Source organism: Hyperoodon ampullatus, assembly GCF_949752795.1.
Source record: "Hyperoodon ampullatus genome assembly, chromosome: 6".
NCBI classification, from domain to species: Eukaryota; Metazoa; Chordata; class Mammalia; order Artiodactyla; family Ziphiidae; genus Hyperoodon; species Hyperoodon ampullatus.
Genome location: NC_136919.1, coordinates 121,401,889 through 121,419,997, shown reverse-complemented (window position 1 = coordinate 121,419,997; position 18,109 = coordinate 121,401,889). Strand labels below are relative to the sequence as shown.

General features: G+C 33.8%; 1 protein-coding gene across 2 annotated transcripts in view; it reads right to left on the bottom strand.

Moving 5' to 3' along the window:
* The window catches only part of GLRA3 (glycine receptor alpha 3), a gene marked incomplete at both ends in the record, with an annotated part of 167,588 nt that overhangs the window by 69,262 nt on the left and 80,217 nt on the right, over window positions 1-18,109 (bottom strand). For both annotated transcript variants that reach the window (XM_079707061.1, XM_079707060.1), the window contains one exon: window positions 113-336. In XM_079707061.1, coding sequence (XP_079563187.1) covers window positions 113-336 — 224 coding nt within the window. The remainder of the gene's footprint in view (window positions 1-112; window positions 337-18,109) is intronic.

Below are 18,109 nucleotides of genomic sequence, written 5' to 3'. Positions count from 1 at the left end.
TAAGTGGAACAATGAAAGCACTTACTCAAAAATTTTAAAACACTCACTAACAACTAAAAAAAACCCTGCTACTCTGTTTCACTGAAATCAGGGATTTAAGCCTATGGCTCACCTTATTGAATAAAGAACATTCCCATTCTTGAAAATTCTTAACAATTTGTTGTCTGTAGTGACTTCATGAAAGTTGGCTCCCTTTTCATTGGCAAAGAACAAATCAGGTTTCCAAATGGAGTCCAACATGGAAGGGTCTAGGTCTAAGGAGTCATCAGGATATTCACTATATGCAAGTCGAGGATCGTTCCATTTCTGACGAAGAAAGATATTCACTCTGTAATCCTGTGACGAAAGAAAGGGTGAAAAAAGCCTGGTTTAAAATATTTAGACTTGTATGTGTTAGTCTTTGGGCTTCTCTGAATTATAGCAAAAGCCACTGACATCCTTGTGAGCTTTCCATACCCCTCAGTCCTCACTTGTTACCACCAAGAGTCACTCTAGTTCTGAGGATTTGCCCAGGTTTTTTGTGATCTATGTGCCTCCAAAGAAAAGGCCACAGAAGAGCACAATTTTATCATGCTTGTATTTTGCTGTTCCATTAAAATTTTACTCTCCTGGCTTGTCAGAATAAAATATTGGATTGCTATTAAACACTCAGAATAAAATATTTTCAGATTTGCATTTATTTTCTAGAACCATTTCTTTTAGTAGGTATCCATTAGCATCCAGAATGCATTTAGTCAAATTTTCTTGAAAGCTATTTTCTAAAAATGAACATATGTACTTCTTTACAATAAAGGCACATTTTCTCATCTTTAGTATAATATGTAAGTTCTATGAAATTGGTGATTTGGTAAAAATAAAAGGTGGTTTTCAAATAATAAGGGATGAAAGCTTTTGCTAGGTGTCCCATGTGTTTTCCAAAGTGACAAATCCTTTAAGATTTGACTTAAGAGATTTCCCAATTAGACCTTTCATAATTAAATTAAAAGGAGAGTCAATGATTTCAAAGTCTTGCTCACAATTTCTGGACTAATGTATAGAGTGACAAAGATTGACAGCTATGTGTATGTGTGGTATTTGTACACAGTATATGAGTATAAGTACTATCTCTGATGTTACAAATACAATTTTCCCCTTAGACTTTTGAAACGAGCAAATAAACATGCAGACTTCATTATAAGTAAAGTGAACATTTTAAGAAAGCTTCATTTCCACAAAAAATAGCCAGGGCTGGAGATATTCAGAGAAACTGAATATCAGTTTTCGTCTATTTTTTCATTCCTTGAATACCAAATTACCAGTAGTCAGAATAGAGTGACCAAGCAATCACAAAGAATGCTTCTGTAATATCAGACCCGTAGACTGGTTATCTTGCAAGGAGGTCAGATTCAGAGTTTGTAGTGAATGTTAAAAATGTATATGTGGCCTTGATCATTAGTTGTGCACTGAGATCCCTGTCTTCTAACTGTAACTAAGGTTACATACCAGAGAGTATTTCTTCTGCTTGCTAGGTGCCCCATGTATTTTCCAAAGTGACAATGGAGCAGAGGTCACTTCAGCTTTCTACCACAAAGCTCACGATAATGTGGAAATCTCATCAGCCTCGAGGATCTGCAGAACTTATAAACGGGGATACATGAACAAGTTTCTACCAGCCAAGGACGGGTCATCCTCTCCTAGACTAGGGTTCAGAGCCCCAAGAAGCACAGCTCCATGGCTGGTGGCCAGTTCCTGCATCTCTTGCTGTCCTGTAATCTGTGCATCCACCCTAACTACCACCAAACACATCAATGATTGGACTAAAGTCAGTTTCCCTCTGCCTGACCTCTAGGGAGGACTAAAGCAAGACAAGCTATAATGATACCTGCCAGGAAAAATAACTGACTCGTAAAGAATTTCCTTTTGGACTGATTCTTAAGACATATTTTTAAAGATGAAGTATTTTTATGCTGTAACAAATTTATTGATTGAGAACACTCTGTGATGCTAAAATAAAAGTCCTTCTAAGCTGCAGCCTATGTGATAAAATTTGGTAGACTCTCCTCATCTTTATGTTATTGGTTTAGTGATAAACTTTATAGACACAGTCTCAGATCTTCCAGGAACACTTTTTGCTCCAAGAATGAGCTGAAATATGACATCAAGTAGCCTTCAGTTTCTGTTTCTAAATAACACAAGGAAAACATCAACTGTCATCTGTCACCAAGGCCGAATGTTATCCTGTATCCATTGTGCTCTTTTTGTGAATAAGCAGGACTATCTTTGTTTACTAACATGTTGAGGTCTTTGGTTTAGAGCCAAGGTTCAAAGCAAAACTGAAAAATGACCATTTCCTGAAAACCCAGAAACTTAGGTTTCAACACACAATTTGGGTTTTGACCTGCCTGCAAATGAACATTGTAATGGGAAGCTTCCCTATCAAACAAATTCCACTTTTCAAAAATAAACTTTTAAGCTCACCTCCTCATAGCCAATGTATCCCATCTGTGCTCAGCAACCGATTATATTATTTCTGAATCCTGATCATAAGTGAAAATGTGCAAAGAAAAGGGTATAAAAAACATTCAAATAATACCACTCTAAAAGAAGTCCTTGTAACTCAAGTTGAAATAACTTGCTTATAATAAAAGGCCATGGACCAAAGAAGGAAACAGCTTTGCAAAACAGAGACAAATGGATGTGTATGCAGCATATGAAAAAAAATGTCAAGTGGACTTACTAAAGCCAGATTAAAAATTCAGTCATTCCTTGGACATACTTAAAGACTAAGTGTTTCTGTTTGTTTGTTTGTTTTGGGGGGAGGTTTCTGTTTTATTTATTTATTTATTTATTTATTATTTTTACTAACAGTGTTGTGTTAGTTTCAGGTGTAAGTGTTTTATTAAAGGAATCTTCCCTGTTCGCCCTAGCTATGCTTCTATAAGGGTGAAAATGTAGAAAGCTTATATGTGAGTAAAAAAAGAAGACAATAATAAGTATGAGATAATACATCATGAGAATGAAATCAATATTTGTATCTCACATTTCTAAAATCTACCCATGTATTGAATTCATTCATAAGTCTTATAAGGCAGCTGAATTGACATTTACGTGTATGGAATCATAATATTTTAGAACAGAGACATTAATGATTCTTTTTCCCTAGAAACTTCTTTTGTAGTAATATACATTTTTGCAAACCCTTCAGAAGTTAATTTTATTTTTTCATCATTTTGCATGTTACACAATTAATGAGTTATTTTAAATGTTATATCAGTGTATTATTAATCTTGTACAACAGTGATAGAAATGTAATCATTATTTCATAATATAGAAAGACTAATTTTGACATTTTGGAAGTCAAATTTTATTATTATTATTAGAATAGAGTGTATCATGCTATTCTAATCACTTTAAATTAATTGTGTAGGAAAATATTTTGTTGACCAAGTAAAATTATATATCATGTTTGGATTCGAAAATAAGTATCCATTAAAATGTGGTTTAAATTCCATCTGTATGTCACACAGTAAGTAATAGAACCACACTACATTTTCTGACCTAGTATTTGAAATTCTTACATTATGAGGTATAAATAAATAATAATTCTATTAGGTGAATATTATAATGATTATAATATTATAATATACCAGGCTCAGAAGTAAGTCTTCTTGGGATCAAATGTCAGCTCTCACAGTGAATAGCTTTCTAATCTCCCTGCACCCTGTTTGTTCAACTGTGAAATAGGGATGATTATAACAGCACATCCTCTGATAGAGTTCTTGTGAACACTGGATTGATTCACATAAAGTATTTAGAACCACACTCATTAAGTGTTAGACCCCCAAAATTAGAAGCCATATTAGATAGAAACTTGCTTGCATTTTCTGTTTCTAAATTAGTTTTGAAGTACTAGGGGCATTTTGATTTGAATTTGGGATAGTTGAATTTGCCATTGATAATTGTAATTATCAATGTAACATTGATAATTGTAATGTTGAAATCTGGTAAATAATATCTTTGAAAATTTGCAGAACTATTATGATAAGCTTATCATTGACTTCTGTATTTTAACATTTCTGCATTTTTATATTTTGTCTTTAATCAATTGCCCCCCTCCCTCTTTATATATAAACATACATACATCTACATATTAAATTTGTTTGAGTATATAAGGCCCTTTTCCATCGTAGCAAATACAGCTGTTCATGTTTCACTTTGCGCCAGATGTTATGCTAGGTGCTTCATGGGTTACTTCTACTATTCTCATAGCAAATCTGTGAGGCAGGTGTGATTATTAGGTGTGCTTAGCTTCACAGATGTGGAGAAAGGAGCAAAGACACATTAAGTAATTTCAACGGGGTTACAGAGCTAATAAATGGAAGAGCTATAATCCAGACCACAAGTTCTGATTTCAGCATTTTAACGATATACTGACTGCGTAATACACTGCCATTCATGATTGCCTTGTATGTAAACCAAACATTTTATAAACTAACACAGATTCTGGTTTATGTGGTTTAGGGTGGGGTCTTTTGGTAAGGAATTTGGGGATTTACCAATCAACGTGCTCGCTGGTGGGAAATTACAAGCACTAAAACTGAGTGTTCCCAGATTAAATCGAATTGTTGCCACATTGTCATTTGTCCATAGGGGTACCCTGGTGGGAGACCAAATTTAGTAGAGAGCACAACCCTATGTATCAGCTAAAATGACATATAGAATATTATTTTCATCTTTTGCCTCACAGGGAAGCATAGGATTGCTAGAAATGAACTGAAATGACCAATTAGAAAAAAAGTAGAAAGAAATAATCACCTAAAGTTAACAAAGAAAGTTAAGTACTTCTCTTTTCTTTGGTCCATAATTCAGTTAATTTTTCAATTCCTTAGTGTTTTCAGGCAATTTCTAATCCAGTAGCTAAGCCCACCCCCAAACCCTTCCCCCTTCCTCTTCTCCCTGCCTTCTCACTCCCTCATTTCTGCACTTTTCTGCCCTTTCCTCTCCTTCCTTCTCTATTCCTTTCTGTTTCTGTGTCTCTGTCTCCCTCTCTTTCCCTCCCTCTCTCTTTCTCCCCTTCACTCACACACCTGCGCGCAGCACTCCTGCCCCCTCTGCCTCTTTAAAACCTGCTGCCAAATTATTGTTTTGTTGTTGTGGGCAAGTGTTTTTACATTGTATTGTTACAGATCAAAGAAAATATATATCTACAATGCTGCCACCGTTGATATCTTAATACCTTTGTTTTCTTTTCTTCCTACACATTTTCACACAGTTGAAATTTATCATACCTGCTCTTTTGAATCTTTCATTTCACTTAATGTATTTTATGCACTTCCTGGTAATCCTCTTAATCATCATTCCAGTGGCTATAGGATGCACTTTTCTTACACAAATACTTTTTCATATGATTGAATAGGGTCTAGTGCATATGGAATTACGCAATTTGTGAAAAACTGAAATGTGTTCGTTTATTTTCAATAACCAAATATATTTTTTTGCTTTATGTCTCAATAAATCTGAGCAAGAATTAGGAGTATAAAGTATTTCTAAAAAAGAATGTGCCAGGCATATAATCAGAAGGTAATATGTCTAAAACAAGACTCTTTGAAAATGGCACTGTAAAAATAATCATCACAAAATAGCACAACAATAACCACCAAGTACAGTATTTTTTCTGGACCACTTGAATGCTTTCCAGTTGATTGTAAAAATTTTCATCTAAAATGGGGTTTGTAGTGGCAATTATCACTGCCTTTCTTATTTATAATTTGATCTAATGAGAATGGTTTTACGAATTCAACATTCAGTATACTAATTAATCTTTTGAAAAAGATGCTCTTTCCCAGGTTAAAGAATTCAGTTTCTACCCCTATTTTTAAAGTTGTTGATGATACTGTTGAAGCTATTGTTAGGAAGTGGTACTTAACCTTATTAAATTATTGGAAATTTATTTGAGAGTCATGTGATTTTTAACTTGATATAAATTTTGCCCCAGTATATCATTATTCATTTACTGTCTGTAAAAAGTAAGATGTGAATACCTAATGGTATATACATATATTGGAGCACGTGTATATTGAAAAGTTGAGATAGATTATATTTATTTTAGCTAAAAACTCAACAGAATTTATTCAAATTAAAAATATTAAAAGATCAATATTATTCTCAAAGTTATTTAGCATTATGCAGCAAATGCTTATTTTATCATATATTGCCAACCTGGAATTTAGTTTAGTGTTGATAATTCAATAGTGAATGATAATCTCTGCTCTCCAATTGCTCACTATATTGTAGAAGATAGCCTGTAAACAGATAATTTTGTTCACATTATAATTGCTATGTTGGAGGCATGTACAGCAAGCTAGGGAAACACAAAGAAGGGCTAGCTAATAGGGACCAAGGTGGAGAGGTTGGGGAAGACTTCCTGTGGAAAATCTAATTGGGCTTCGTTTTCAAAATGAAATAAAATTTAGCTGGGCAAACATTGGGGCCATAATAAAACGTGTCCTGTAAAATACTGGACAGAAAATCCAGTAACCACTATATTTTTGTATGACTAATATAGGAATTTGGCTGAACCTTAATTATTGTAATTTATTATTTACTTCATTGGATATTTATTGAGCACCTTCTGTGGAGCAGGTAATATTCTAAGGGTTATAAAGTTGAATTATGCATTGTGTCTATCATCTGGAGTCTAGGTAAGAAAAGGAGATGGAACACATCATGAATAAAAGCAGGGAATGTGGAAGGAAGACACTATGAAAATAAGAGCTTTGCTGATTTTCACCTGGTGTTAGAGTCTTATTTTTCTAAAAAATAAAATAAAGAGTGTGAAAAAATAAGTCTTAAAGATATATATATATAGGGCACTAAGACTGCAAATTATTTTCTGGATGAAGGTACAAAATATATATACTTCTTAAAAGTATTGCTGTCTTACAAGACAAGAAGAGGATTCTTCAAAGACAAAAAGAGTAACAAAAATAAGAGTGAGCTAAAGCCAAAGGAATGAGAAACAAACACAAATGCCTGAACTGGGAGACGGAGCCTTGGGCCACCACAAGGTAGAAAAACAGAACTTGTGACTGAGGATTAATTAATTAGACCCTCAACATTATCATAGATTAGGTTCAAACAAATATGAGCTCATAACAATGACAATATTTTAACTAAAGACAAAAGAAACCAGGCATGAGCAGACATGGACTGCAATGGAAATACCAGATCAAGAATAGGAAATAAACATGTAAAATGTATTTAAAGAAATAAAAGATAAACTTGATAATAGGAAGCTATAATACCAGAGATATTTTTTAAATAATCAAATTGAATAATAAATGAAATGAAAATATAATTGTTGAAATTAAAAGTTTAATGAATATGTAAAAGCATATAAGAATCAGTTGAAATGAGAATTGAACAGAATGTACAGCTAAAGAAATATCCCAGATTAAAATAGTGGGAGAAATGGAGAAAGAAAAAAATTTTTTAAGTTGAGTCTTTAAGGATAAAATGGAAAAACATAAAGCAATCTGCATCTAATTAGGATCCCAGAAGGATGAATTAGAGTAGAGAAAGCCAATAGTCAGAGAAAATGACAAGGATTTTCAGAACAAACATAAGAAACTAATGCTCATTCAGAGAACTCAAAATATATCAATAAAGGTATGTAAAAATAAGTTTATATGAACACATTATATGAAAACTGCAGAAGAGCAAAGGAAAAGAAAATACCTTTTAAAAAAATTACCTTTCTATTGCCAAATAATATTTCATTGTGTGGAATATCACATTTCATTTATTCATTCATCAAAAAGGAATGGAGTACTGACACATGCTACAACATGAATGAAATATTATGCTAAAGAGGCCAGTTACAAAAGACCATGTATTATATGATTCCATTTATAGAAAATGTCCACATCAGACAAACCTATGGAGACAGAAAGTAGATTCCTAGTTGAGGGGAAACAGGGAGTGACATGGATGTTAGGTAGTGATAAATGTCCAAAAATATTTGCAATGATGGTTGCGCAACTGGTTACGCAGTTAAGTCTATAATTAAAAATCATTTAATTATAGACTTTAGCTAGATTAATTGCATGGCATGTGTACAGTAAGTACTTATCACCTATACTGGAAAATACTTAGACTGGCAGCAGACTTCTCAACATCAATAATGAAATTCACAATATAATGGGTCAATTTACTCAAAATACTAAGAGAAAATTACAGTGAACTTTGAATAGTGTACTCAGTAATATAATCTTTCAAAACTGAAGATGAAAGAAAGTTATTAATGAAAAATACACAGCTTAATCTTGAACATTTATAAAGTGGACTTCTAATCAATTTACTTCAGAAAGACAGAAAAAAAAAAAAAAGCCACAGAATCCTGTTCCGAAATGCAAACAGAAATGATGAGAAACTGATTAAAGTGGATATAAATTCAACTAGTCTTCCTCTATATAAAAATGTTGCTATGAATGCATAATTTATGGGGTTTAAATGAACTGAAAAATTGGAAAGACAATATCATATACTAAGACTAAAATCATATGTAGAAATACATCCAAACTATGTTAAAGGCTTTTATGCAGAACATTTTATAATTTCTTGACAGCATAAGTACTTAAGTGGAGAGAGATGCCATGATTATACAAAAAATATTATAAAGGGAGCAATTGTTTCCAAATTAGTTGTTAGATTTAGTGCAATTTTTGTCAAAGTCCAACAAATTTTTTGAGGAAATTGACAAGCAAATCTTTAATATATATTTATATTAATCACACAAATTATAAGCTTCAGGAATAGCCAAGGCATGCTTATAAAAGGAGAACAAAAGTAGAGTGACTTCCTGTAATAGATACTTAAAATGACTAAAATGCTGTAAGACATTATGATATTGGTGCAAAGATAAACTGACCAATGGGACAAAATGAAGAGTCTGAAAACAACCCTTATTTGATATATAAAGGAAGTAGTTTGCAGATTAGCGTTGGGTGCTTAATAAATGTTTCTGTATATGACAAAAAGTTTACATTCTATCCCAATGTGACACCACTCAAGAAAGCAAGTTTGGGTAAAAGTTCAAGTATAATAGTAAAATTTTTAAAAATAGAAGATATAGCAGAGTATTCTATGGCCTTGAGGTAGGGTAGATTCTTTAATAAATTCTATGATGTCAAAATTAAGAAATTCTATTCATCAACAGGCCACTTAAGGAAAATGGAAAAACAAACCACAGTGGAAAAAGATATTTGCCACACAGGTATAACTGACAATTGGCTATTGCCAGGCTATAAAAAATCTCATACCAATGGATGAGAAAAAGACAAAAAACTGAGTAGAATATAGTCAAAAGAAGAAGACGTGTTTCACTGGGCAGAGACCACAAATGTCCAACAAATATGTGAAAAAATGTTCAAACTCACTGGTAAACAAAGATGTGCTAATTAAGATATTGAGGTAGTATTTTATACCCATTGGGTTATTAAAAATAAGAAGTTTGATGATACGCAATTTGGCAAGGATATGGAGCAAAATGATAGCTTATATACTGCAGCTGAAAATAGAAAAAGTGGGAAAAATTGACATTGTATTATAAATTTGATATGTGAATACTCAAGATACAAAAATTTTAGTTCTAAGTAAAAATCTTAAAGAAACCCTTCCACATGTGCACCAGGTGACATATACAAAATATTTATAGCAGCACTATTAGTGATAGTGAAAAACAAAAGCAAAACAAAACAAAAACTGGAACCAATCCAAACATTCATTGGCGGGAAAATGTATAATACATTATGTCAACAAAATCAGGTACCATATAGCTGTGAAAATGAATTAACACTATATTTGCAATGAGGATAAATCTTAGAAATGTTCAATTTAGTAAAAAAAAAAGTGTCAAAAATATGTTATAGCACCATTTTCATAAAATTCAAAACTAAGCGATCCCTCTCTCTCTCTCTCTTTCTCATTTATCTGTCTATCTATTTCTCTTTCCCTCTCTCAAATAAAATTTTGAGGGCAAAGGAATTATAAACACAAAATAGTTGACAGTGGTTACCTAGGGAGATATTAGGAGAATGGGATTTGATGGATTATACAGGTATGTTTAATATTGGTAATATTTTAGTTTTGAAATTAGGTGGTGATTTCAACAGCGTTTGTGTTATTAAATTATACCTTGTCATTTACATATATTATTTATGTAATTACATACCAAAATATTATGTCTGAATATGAAATTAATCACTGGAAATGCTCATTGGAACCACCCTATTCATTCATGGGAAATACCCTACACACTGTAGTGTTTTGCCATTTATATACTTTGTGCAATATATTTTATGATTTATAACACGTTTTTATTAGCATCTTGTTATGCCTTGCAGACGCCTTGATTTTAGCCCAGTAAAACCCATTTTGCAGTTCTGACCTCCAGAATTGTAAGAAAATACATCTTTTGTGGTTTTAAGCCACTAAGTGTGTGGTAATTTGTTACAGCAGCAATAGGAAATAGATACATATACCTCTTAAAATTGATTTGCATACATTCTCATTCTCATTTTTTGAAAAAGTTTCTAGAACAATAGTTTTGTCTTTTGTTTTTTGTTTTGCTAGTCATTCAAGAGGGTAGAACATTTAAGGCAAAAATCACTGGATTTACAGACAAATGGGAAAAAATAACTCAGAATGCTTCCTGTTTGTAGGAGTACTACTCAGAGATCCTGACTAATTTCAAAACGATCAGAAAATAACTTTCCTTGCTCAAAGAAACAAGGATAAAGTGCAAACTTCCTAAAAAATGTTGCGCTGGTTTAATGTTATAAGATTTTCTCACTCCGAAGTACTGTACAACATAGGTTGCTGTGCTTCACAAAGTGCAGAACACAATAGTCAATGGCGGAGTTATTATTCGTAATGTCAGCCCTTGTTGCTCCTACCATCTGCTCTACAAACTCCACCACAAGGACGGTGGTCGTCTGGGTCCACTGATTCTGAAATAACAGCCCATTGGGAAAGCCCATTTTCCATTCTCACTACACCAACAGGGAAGAAAGCAGTTTTATAAGAACAATTTAGAGGTTCAGAAAGATTATTTCAAATCTCCCCTTGACATCTTCATTATCTGTGTGTTTAATTATTCTCTAGAAAAGGGCAGAATTATTTTAAAATTATAATTTTTGAGGAAACTTAATTATGTACCAAAGCTGGAAACATAAAGTTAAGAATTCCCAAGAACTGAGTCGACTTTCAAAGATAAATGGAAAATGAAACATAAAATCAATCCCTGTTTTTCAGAAGTTGAGAGCTTTTTTCTTATAAGAATGGTATTTGGGATGTCCCTGGTGGCGCAGTGGTTAAGAATCATCCTGCCAATCAGGGGACACGGGTTTGAGCCCTGGTCCGGGAAGATCCCACATGCCGCGGAGCAACTAAGCCCGTGCGCCACAACTACTGAGCCCACGTGCCACAACTACTGAAGCCCGTGTGCCTAGATCCTGTGCTCCACAACAAGAGAAGCCACCGCAATGAGAAGCCCGTGCACCGCAACGAAGAGCAGCCCCCACTCACGGCAACTAGAGAAAGCCCTCACGCAGCAATTAAGACCCAACTGAGCCAAAAAAAAAATGGTATTTAAAGGAAATAGTTATATAAATTCATATGATTTATCACGATTGATCAGAACATGTGTGTTGAGTGAGTGAACTAACACTCTATGTTATTCATTCAGTAACCTCTGTTTAGATGTAAGATTTGTCTTAGTTTGTTCAGGCTACTATAACAAAATACCATAGACCGGGTGTCTTATAAACAACAAAAATTTATTTCTCATAGTTCTGGAGGCTGGAAGTCTGAGCTTAGGGTGCCAGCAACAGGGTGAAGGCCCTCTTTCTGGTTGCAGACTTCTCACTGTGCCCCCACATGGCGGAAAGGGCTAGGGGCTCTGGGGGATCTCTTTATAAGGGCACTGATCCCACTCACAAGTGTTCCACCCAAAGTTCCTACCTACTACTACCATCACCTTGGGGTTTCAACGTATGAATCTGTGGGGCACACAAACATGCCGACGATAGCGAGATTGAAAATTAAACCACTGGCAAAAACAATAAAAGGCTACATTCATTTAGAACACTGCCTGTGCTTACACTCCAAAGGTAGAAATTCTGGTGAGGGAAGCTTAGTCCATGGGACCATTCTTCCGAAGTTGATGGAGGTTTATTCCAACTAATATAGTTCATCCAGTTTGGGCGTGCCGGGCTTTAGAGATAAAGACGACACAAAGCCACTACTTCCAGTAGCTGCTTCCTTTCAATGAAAACCAGTAATTTATGTTGCTCTTCGTTTGTAAGGTAACAATGATCCTCTGCCTTAACGTGCTCCTAGCTCCACAGGCTCCATCCGTCCAGCGATGCCCTTCTGCCTCCGGTGCTCACTTGCCTTCCTACTCGATTGCCCTGTGTCTGCAAATTGTTTGCCCAGGGCTCAGGCGTCCCACAAACTGGGCTAAACAGTCAGGTGGAATGCTTTCTCTCCTTCACTGCAAGTTTTGCCAACAAACCTATAGGTAGGGGGGAAAAAATGGCACCATTTCCTGCCTCATCTTTCTGCCCAAATCATTTCATAATGTCTGTTCACTCCGTTTTATATTATACCAAGTAGGAAGAGGAAGTTTATATGTTTCTTGTGGTTGAAGCAGCATAGACGTGGAGATTCTGTCACTACCACTTCCATTCATGACCCCAAGTTTGTATCAAAATGTATACCCAATGTAGAATGTGTTCACTTGTTTATTTCTACTTAATGCTAATCACATAACTGACACGTTAAAATGAACCTAATCCTTTACACATAGCACTTATTAATTTTCAATTTGTATATTGAATGACATGTGGGCAGTGATCTGCTTATTATTTATTTTTTTGGACTTCCAGTAAGTAATTGTTCCACTACTGGAATGTATGATTTGGATCACAAAAAGCGCAAAGTCTCTTGGAAAATGAACTATTATTTGGTCTTCAGAACATCCTATGGTCAATCAACACTATAAGAGCTCCTCAAATCAAGAAATTCTAAGGACCCACTATTAGGAAGAAAACTTTTCTGAGGATAGCTGAGAGACACTTCACAGTTTAAAAGATGGATAATAGCACCACATAATAATAATTTTTTGAAGATTTTCCAACTAGTGTTTCCTTGAATGTCAGATGTGAACTGTGTTATATTTTGTGTCTTTTTCTTTAATTTAAATTGTGGTCAAATACATATAACATTTACCATCAGTGACTTTTAGTACATTCACAATATAGTGCAACCATCCCACTTTCTAGGTCCAGATAATTTTCATCACTTAAAAGGAAACTCTGTGTCCATTAAGTGGTCACGTCTCATTCCCCCTTCCCTCCAGCCCCTGGTGACTGCCAATCTGTTTTCTATCTCTACAGATAGGCCTACTCTGAATATTTCATATTAATGGAATTATACAATATATGGCCTTTTGTATCTGGCTTCTTTCACTTAGCATAATATTCCCAAGGTTTATTATATGGGTGTTTTTAAAGTGTATTTAAAAATACATAGACATCATCTGTTTAATTTACAGAAACTTGAAGAGTCTCATTGAGATAATTATACATGCAAGGTGATATAATTTTAAAGATGTGTTTTTAGAAGAGAATGCCATATATATGCCATATATGCCATATATGCCATATATATATATATATATATATATATATATATATATATATATAATCAAAATCCACAACAACATAAAAGATGAAAACAATAAGTATTATTAATTGAATGATTACTTTCAGGCTTGAAACTAGATACCTTAAATAAAATTTGTAACTGAAAAAAATACTGATTAAAATCTGCCTTGTGTATAAATTTTCAGGAATATATTTAATCTTGTAAATGACTAACAGCCTCACCTTGCATTACAAGTATTTTTCAGTGACACTGATATCATATCATTAATATTGAGTATGATAGCAGAGTCTGACACTAACAGAGCATAGCTTCCCGCCAATCAGGTCTTAATTTACTACCATCTGTAATTTGGGATTAATGTTACAGAACAGACCAACAAAGGAAGATTTATTCTGAACCTATATAACATCAAACATCACTAAAGTAAATAAATTATGCAAATCCTTTCTTTACCTTAAGGTATTCCCAGTTTAAATACAGATTTTTTAGTTATACACTAACATAATTTTTAAGTTTAATCTATTATTTTGCAGCAATGTTCACACTTCCCTTCATAATTTTAATGAACTTTTAACACAGCTGGGATTTGGGAAAAGACATAGTTTAATAAATAAAAACAAAGGAATGCATATTATTGGCAAAGGATTTTTATTTTGTGTGCTTTTACATTTGCCCTCAGTAGAAAAATTGGTCATGTAAACAAATTATTCTAATAAATGTCTTCAATATTTTTAAATTTTTAACACTGAGGCTTAAAATATAACACTTTTATATTTTAATTGATATTTAAATTTTCAGTGGTTTTTCTGAAAAAAATCCTTATGACCTTTGGAAATCTTTTGATTCATGAGGGCTTATACTGTATATTATTTACTATGAAATGGTAGAGGTTGAATATTAAAAGAAAAATGTTCCACTTTGGAAAAGTTTTAGTGAGCTAAATATTAAGTGTTCAAGATGAAATTAAATTATATTTAGAATGATGTTTTCCTTCTGAGCAATCCAGATAACTCTCGACTAGCTGTTTGTTGATTTGGAGATTGGCCAAGATTGGCCATTAGGCATTTTGTTTCAGAAGTAAAATTTCATTATTTTAGTTCCTCTTTTTATTCTCAAATTTTGCCTATTTGGAGCATAGTTTCTATGGTTACCCTAACCTGAAGCATAGTAGCAAGCCCATTACATTATAATGACTCTTACAAAGCCAGATGCCCAAATACCTGTAAGATCCATTGTAACTTATAGGCACATCTAGCCTCTATTCTAAATGTAAAAGCAGTGCAAATAACTGTATTTAGAGTTCAAATATTGAATCAATTCTTTTTGCTGTGTAGAAGACCACCTGAATCTTAGTGACATAAAATCATTTTATTTGTTCACAATTCTGGGGATCTGAAAAATGGACTAAGATCCTCTGGGGATTCTTCTCTTGCAATTCTATAGTCATTTGGCTGCAACTGGGGCTGGTTGGTCTAAGATGCCTCAATCACATGTCTAACAGTTGCTGACTGTTGACTTAAGCACCTTGGTTCTGCATCACATGGTTTCTTATTGTTTATTGGGCTAGAAAAGTCTTTACTCAGTGGTCTCCAGGTTCTAGGAGGGAGAAGGAAGCTGCAATGCCTCTTGAGGTTCAGGGTCAGCAAACTGCAGTGTCACTTTTGCCACATTCTTTTTGATTAAAGCAAGTGACAAAACCAATCCAGGTTCAAAGAGAAGAAAAATAAGATTCATTCTCCCTTTTGATGAAAGGAGCAGGAAATTCACATTTCAAAGAAGTATGCAAAGAGGTATGGAAAGTTATGGCAGTGATCTTTGCAAATCATCTACCATAAGGTATCAGGGCAATGGATGGAAAATCATTATAATGAAAAGACCACAACAGGTGAAAGGAAAAGCTGGCCTGTATTTCTCTCCAACATGCATACCTCACAGAGATATCACTGCTTTAAGTCATAGTAGTAAAATATTTTTAAAATATTATTAAAGAAAATTTATAAATTAATCAGACTTGTTCTTAAAAACAGCAGATTGACTACTTTTCTTTTTTCTGACTTAGACAACTTTCTCACGAGTAGAAGGATCACATAAAGTATTTTTAAAACAGAGATTTCTTGTTCCCATTTATATCCTAAAAATCACAAATACATCATAATTAAAGGATATGTAGAAAAAAACCTAGGGAGGGCCATATAACAAGGGTATTCTGTATTTTGAATTTAATAAAATATTACTTTAAAACTACAAGAATGATATCTTTTTATGATGCAGAACCTAGGTAGAAGAGATCTAACACTGCATGAGGTAAGAGATTATTTGCTCATCTCTGAGTTTTGTTCAGCTTTGATCCAAATAAATAAAATTTTTCTTTTTTCAACACACATCATAATTGGCATGATCTAGAAATTTCATAACATGTTTTTGTAAAACTAAAATTAAAAAAAAACAAGTATGACAAAACATAATACAGCTCAGCAATTGTCTTTTTAAAAGAGAAAAATATGAAGAAAATATTTTAAAATTTTAAGAAATATTTTTTGTTAGGGCTGACAAGCCAAAATTGAGTCATATTTGCATTCATATTGACCAGGGGCATATCTAAGTCATTTGGGGCTAAGAGAATGTATTGTTCAGTGTTTTTAATATATATGAAATATTTTGAGAAATCTGATTTGAAGAGTAAGAGCAATAAATCTTGCTTCGAATATTGAGTTGGTCAGAATGAATTAAGTTTTATAATATATTCCACAATAACTGTTGTACTAAAAATTGTCAAGAGCAAACAATTTAGCCTTAATAGGTAATAAGAAATAGAATCCCCAGAAAAGAAAGAGGATTACAGAACTATATTGCATTTCGAATCTAATAGCCACTGGGCTTTTAGGGGGCAAGATACTGCTTCAACTGATGCAGAAATTTAAGAAGGTAAAGTATCTATCCTTTTGTTTGAAATGTTTGCTTTTTCCTCTCTGTTTCAAGAGAAGAGAAAAAAAAAAAAGGTAGAAATTCAGACTAGCAATATGTCATTTGCAAGTTGTAAAGTTGCCATGATCACAGCAGACAAAGGACAGCTCTTACAGCCATGTCATCATCTTTCCCAGAAGGACATAAAGTACTAGAAGAGAATTTCTGTGGATACATCATTCCTCTTCTTAAGATACTCTGGTCCTTATGAAACCCAATCTTTATCCTAAGGAGTGGAGCTGATGGGAAGGGATGATGCCACAGAAGAGAGATGGCAGATGACTGAAGGCCCAAGCTGTGGCTCTTTTGTTTTACTTTGCCCTTCTCATTTCACAGCAGCAAGAAAGAACCACCTGTGTGATTACACAAACCTCCAAATATGTTGTGGAACAAAAGCATTTCTTTGGGAAATACAGAAATAAGGTATTTCCTCCATTCTAATTTTAGACTTGCTGACTTACACAAATAGTAGAGAGTTCCTGTATCCTCCTGACCCAGCTTCTCCTAATGTTAATATCTTATATGACAATAGTATAGTGTTTGGAACCAGAAAATTAACATTGATATGACACTATCAACTTACCTACAAATCTATTTTAAATTTCACAAGTTTTCCCTCTAATGTCTTTTTTTCCTTGGCCTAAGATCTGATGCAAGATCTCACATTGCATTTAGCTGTTCACTAGCTCCAATCTGTGACAGTCCCTCAGACTTTTTTGTCTTTCATATCCTTGACGCTTTTGAAAAACACTGGCCAGTGATTTTATAGAAGGTCCCTCGATTTAGTTTTTGTGATGTTGTCTCACAGTTAGATTGGTATTGTTCATTTGTAACAAGAATATCGCTGAAAGGATACTATTTTCTTCTAAGTATATCCCATCAGGGGCAGACGAATTTGACATACCTCATTATTGGTGATATGAAGCTGGATTATTTAGTTAAGGTGGTATCTGCCATGTTTATTCACAGTGAAGCTACAGTGAAGTTTATTTGTTACTGTTTGCATTATATTTGGGGTCTGCCCACCCCAAATCCTGGCTGATTTCAATCATTTCTCTGTTTTTGCTGAGGTAAAACCTTACCATAGCTCTATAAGTCAGAGCTATACAAAATTATTCCCAGAGATCCCTAGGGCATTTTAAAGACTTTTTGTTATTTCTGAAATTTGGATGTTTCATACAATAGATGTTTACACTTAAGTCAGTATTTCCATAATTTTAAGTCGAAGAACTCTTATTCAAACAATGGTGTGGTTTAAAAGTGACAGCACCTTAGAATGACAAGTGAACTCACAGGAAGAATGGAGCCTTAAGGTTGAAGAAGTTAGGTCTACCTCAATTACGTTCAGAATTTCTATTTTACATACTCATAACCAAACTACACATGCTATAGGTCCTATTGTGATATGTTCTATTATTAGTCACCCAATATTCTTGCT